This window comes from Penaeus vannamei, chromosome 18 (genome assembly GCF_042767895.1).
Source record: "Penaeus vannamei isolate JL-2024 chromosome 18, ASM4276789v1, whole genome shotgun sequence".
In the NCBI taxonomy this organism is placed as follows: domain Eukaryota; kingdom Metazoa; phylum Arthropoda; class Malacostraca; order Decapoda; family Penaeidae; genus Penaeus; species Penaeus vannamei.
Window position 1 is genome coordinate 27239529 of NC_091566.1, and position 5163 is coordinate 27244691.

At 38.3% G+C, this 5163-nt stretch overlaps 1 protein-coding gene across 1 annotated transcript in view; it reads left to right on the forward strand.

Annotated features, from left to right (window-relative positions):
• LOC138864813 (opioid growth factor receptor-like) overlaps positions 1-777 on the forward strand; it is a 2054-nt gene extending 1277 nt beyond the window's left edge. The window contains exon 3 of the mRNA XM_070133416.1: positions 468-777. Within this exon, the coding sequence (XP_069989517.1) occupies positions 468-777 (310 nt within the window). The remainder of the gene's footprint in view (positions 1-467) is intronic.
• Positions 778-5163: the final 4386 nt, after the last annotated feature.

The window sequence follows — 5163 nt, forward strand, 5'->3', positions numbered from 1 at the left end:
ATTGACAAGCCACCATCCGAAGTGGATATTGACAAGCCACCATCCGAAGTGGATGTTGACAAGCCACCATCCTAAGTGGATACTGACAAGCCACCATCCGAAGTGGATACTGTCAAGCCACCATCCGAAGTGGATATTGACAAGCCACCATCCTAAGTGGATACTGACAAGCCACCATCCGAAGTGGATACTGACAAGCCGCCATCCGAAGTGGGTATTGACAAGCCACCATCATAAGTGGATACTGACAAGCCACCATCCCAAGTGGATATTGACAAGCCACCATCCGAAGTGGATATTGACAAGCCACCATCCCAAGTGGATATTGACAAGCCACCATCCGAAGTGGATACTGTCAAGCCGCCATCCGAAGTGGGTATTGACAAGCCACCGTCCTAAGTGGATATTGACGAGCCACCATCCGAAGTGGATACTGTCAAGCCGCCATCCGAAGTGGGTATTGACAGGCCACCATCCGAAGTGGATATTGACAAGCCACCATCCGAAGTGGATACTGTCAAGCCGCCATCCGAAGTGGGTATTGACAAGCCACCATCCGAAGTGGATGTTGACAAGCCACCATCCGAAGTGGATACTGACAAGCCACCATCCGAAGTGGATACTGACAAGCCACCATCCGAAGTGGATACTGACAAGCCACCATCCGAAGTGGATACTGACAAGCCACCATCCGAAGCGGATACTGTCAAGCCGCCATCCGAAGTGGGTATTGACAAGCCACCATCCGAAGTTGATATTGACAAGCCACCGTCCTAAGTGGATATTGACAAGCCACCATCCTAAGTGGATTCATATTGATTGCCATTCCAGCTTGGTACACCGGGAGGCTTGTAGATGCGTGATGTGGATATCGTCGAGAACCGGCCAGTTTAACGTGGTTTCTAATAACGGAGAGTGGCTTGATATGAATGCGTGATCGTGTGGATGGATGTGTGACAGCTTCGGTCTTCGCAATGGTACACATAGGATGATCTTGATGCTGATGCGCACAGGAAGCAGATCTAAACTCCGGTATACACATGTTCACATCGGTGTACACATGATGTTAAAACCGGTGTACATTAGTATACATATAGATAGTAAACACGAGTGTACACTCAGAGATCTCACCAGCGGTGTACACATGATCTCAACACCGGTGTACACATGAAGTAGATCTCAATACAGGTTTACGCACGAAAGGGGGGGTGGGGCGTACTAGGCGGGGGACTACCTGGGGTTCCTGCAACATGTTTCCTTCGTCAAACACCGTCAGCATTTGCAGCTGCATTGCACAATTTGGTCCAGCATTGCGGTTCGACTCATTTCCATTCCCTGGGTACGATTCGTAACATATTTTATTCATATTTTCCAAATAATGGGCTGATTAAATGTTTGTGAATATTAATCCTTTTACATTTAAAACCGGCCTCCCAATTCATAATTCCCCATGAAATAAAAACAAACATTAGGTAACATCAGTAAGCTAACTCATCTGTAAAATACAACAAGCTATTAGTTCAAATCCAAAGAAAAATAAGAACAGTTGATGTGTCCTGAAATTTCCCACACGCTTCCAGTGCTTAATATTCTTTCATCAACTTTGAAGATGTTGGTGCAAGCTCCCAAGAACCCTGACTCGGCAAAAATCCCCAAATTGTGCTTGTGAGATGGCCGGAAGGAGTCCTGGCTTTGACGGCTTCATCTATAAGCTCAATATATATTTGTGTGCGTGTGTGTGTATGTGTGTGTGTGTGTGTGTGTATGTATATGTGTGAGTATGTGTGTGTGTGTGTGTGCCTGCATGTGTTTGTGTGTAAAACTATATAGATTCAAGTGCATGTCTGTGTTTCAGAAATGCTTCAAAGAGCCATGCACTTTTTTTAAAAACCTGTTACAGTTGTATGCATTCCATTATCATTACCACATCGGATAAAGCGATACCTAGAGTTTTCTTTACATGAATTTCTTTCATCGTTTAGTTAAAGGAACTGTTGACCACGCCTCCAGCTTTTCCCATCTAACGAAAAACTTTCATTGTGAAGTTGGAAAAAGTATAAATCGCTGTATAATTACAAAGCGTTTCTTCTCTCAGTAAATGAAAAAAAAATCTTTTGAACTACAATTACTCGGCAATTCCCACTTGATCGACCTGTTAAGGAATTATTCGTTAATCGGAATTTATAAAAGATCACAGAGAGCTTTGTGCTTTGATATGGACAAAGGGAAAAGGGCCAAAAGCAATACGATTATCCCGGTTGGCCTAGTTCGTGTGTAAAAGGATCAGGAAATTAAGAAGTTTTGTCTTGATGATAATGATCACTGTATATATATATATATATATATATATATATATATATATATATATATATATATATATATATATATATATATATATATATATATATATGTTGTCGGTAAAGATTTTGCAGATACTGTAATTTGGGAGTACTTCTCTCTCTCTCTCTCTCTCTCTCTCTCTCTCGCTCTCTCTCTCTCTCTCTCTCTCTCTCTCTCTGTCTCTCTCTCTGTCTATCTATCTATCTATCTATATACATATACTCTCTCTCTCTCTCTCTCTCTCTCTCTCCCTCTCTCTCTCCCTCTCTCTCTCTCTCTCTCTCTCTCTCTCTCTCTCTCTCTCTCTCTCTCTCTCCCCTGCATTAAAATCGTAAAGAATATCAAAATCTGAAATACTGAACGCTATTTTTCCTTCAATAAGCATCCATTCAGTGCGGGAGATAAGAATAGGTATTAGATAATGATGTTGGAGGCTGATAAAAACGATAACAGTTCAATGGATGGCTTTCCTTTGTAGCGGAATCTCTCATCCGACCATTCTCATTTCTATATATAGTGCATAGATTATATTCAAATCCACTTAATCGTTATCCTTGAACAGATATGATGAGCTAAGCTTTCCCTTGGATGGTAATTCTTATCCCACACGACACAATGCTAATAGGAATATGTTTGCAGTTATTTTATGCTATATATTTCATTTCGTGCAAATAGTCTTTATTTTTTGAGTTTGAGTGTGTTTTAATTTTCATACTATGCATGGCGTGCCAGTGAATGTGTGTGTGTGGAGGAGGGGTTCGCGATATCCATTTGCAGCTGAAAGACAGCTGTTTAGTTTTAAGTTGAAATCTCTTTACAAGTGTATAAAGTCTCTTTCTGTAAGAATGGAGAAAAGGACATACCAACGGAAAATCAATTGGTTTGTTTATGTGACATTTCTTAGTCAAATGTCAAACTACAGAGTTCAATATCAAAGTTATTACTGACATGTATACAGATCGCTGATTGCTTACAGTTTTAGTTGAAGTGTTACCATTTCAATTCTGTACAACATCACACATGCTTAGATTTACAGAATAGCTTATAGCTGGTATTCAAGCAAAACAGGGGATTATAAAAAGAAAAGAAAATAGAAAACCTCTCTAGGTAAAAATGTATTTCTTCCTTCTATTTGGACGGAAATCGCACTTTTTCCTTCGTATTTTCATTGACATGTGACATTTTCATCCCTGATTTTGAATGACATTTCCCTGAGTGATTTTAAATGAAAGAGCACATTTCCTTTCCTGATGCTAATAGATAGGCACAAAAAAATAGGTTTAAACACAGCCAAGACACGCAAGTATCATCATCACGCATAGTTTACATTGTCTTTTCATTGGCATTATAACTAGGTAAGAAATGTTATACATGGAAAGATACAGACCAAGGAAGAGACTCCAAGAATCCTTCATTTCTTCGCAGTTTTACCAAACAAATTATCTCAGTCATAAATTGATTAACACAACTTCCGCCAGACGCTTTAAAACAAAAGGACAAAAAGTCTACAAAAAGAAAATAAAAAGTTTACACTATCAGTCTTTAGCAGAAATCGCCTGCCTTGTCCCCTAGGAGCGTCTTCATGACCCTGACCAGAAGGCTAAGCAGGTCCCCTAACTTGCCGAGGAGAAGTTCCTTAAGCTAGCGAGAAGGAGTCACTTCACCCCACTTCACTGCCCGGATACACCCCGTGTAAATCCTCGTAATATCATCGACATTGCATTATTATTCACGTTCTAAGGTAAGTTATGGTGTGTACATATTTGCAGACATGAACGCAAAAAAAGTAAAAGAGAAAGGAGGAAATTGAAGTAATGAGAATAATGCTGATGATATTAGTATTATCCCAGATGACGATAAAGATGGAGACTAATAGTAGTAGTACTAGGAATGATAGTAGTAATAACAACAAATAAAAGAATAAGAATAATAAGATTAATGATAATAACGATAATAGAAATAAGAATGATGATAATGAAGATAATCATAATGATGGAAATGATAATAATAATTATAATAATAACAATTATGATAATAGTAATAATGATAATAATAATAATAATAATAGTTATGATAAAGTTGATAATAGTAATAATAATAATGATAATAACAACAACAAAATGAAAATAACAATAATGATGAGGAGGAGGAGGAGCAGGAGGATGCGGACGATGAAGATGACAATGACATTATTTGCAATAATAATGATAATAATAATGATAATGAGAACAATAATGATACCTAGAAACACTCAACGAACGCATACCTCCGCCAAGGCAATATTCACACGTGAAGAATTACATTAAAATCACTTCTTTCTCAAATACACGTGAAAATGAATCCTTAAAAAAAATCCTGGATACGGATCATGACATTTAGATTGAGCTAAGACACAACTCTGATAAAAATTCTGCAAAAATCTGTTCATAATTTTGAGTTATCCTTTATAGGATCCTTATCACCAACAAAAATTTAATGGCATCAAAATTAGGTTGACACACCTCTGGTAATTCTTTTTTATAAAAATCTGTTCATGACTTTTTGCTAACCGTCTTGGATCCGGAATATGCTCCAGATCACCATCAAAATTTGATTGCATCAAAGTCGAGCTGACTGGTTAAAAAGAAAAAAAGAAAAAAAATCATTAGAATCTGTTCATATTTTTATCATTTATCCGGCACAGGATCCGAATCATGAACCGGATCACCACCAAAATTTATTGGCATCTAAGATGGGCTAGGACACACCTCAGGTCAAAATTTCATAAAAACCTGTCAATAGCTTTTTGAGTTATCCTCCGCACCAACTAACCAACAAACTAAC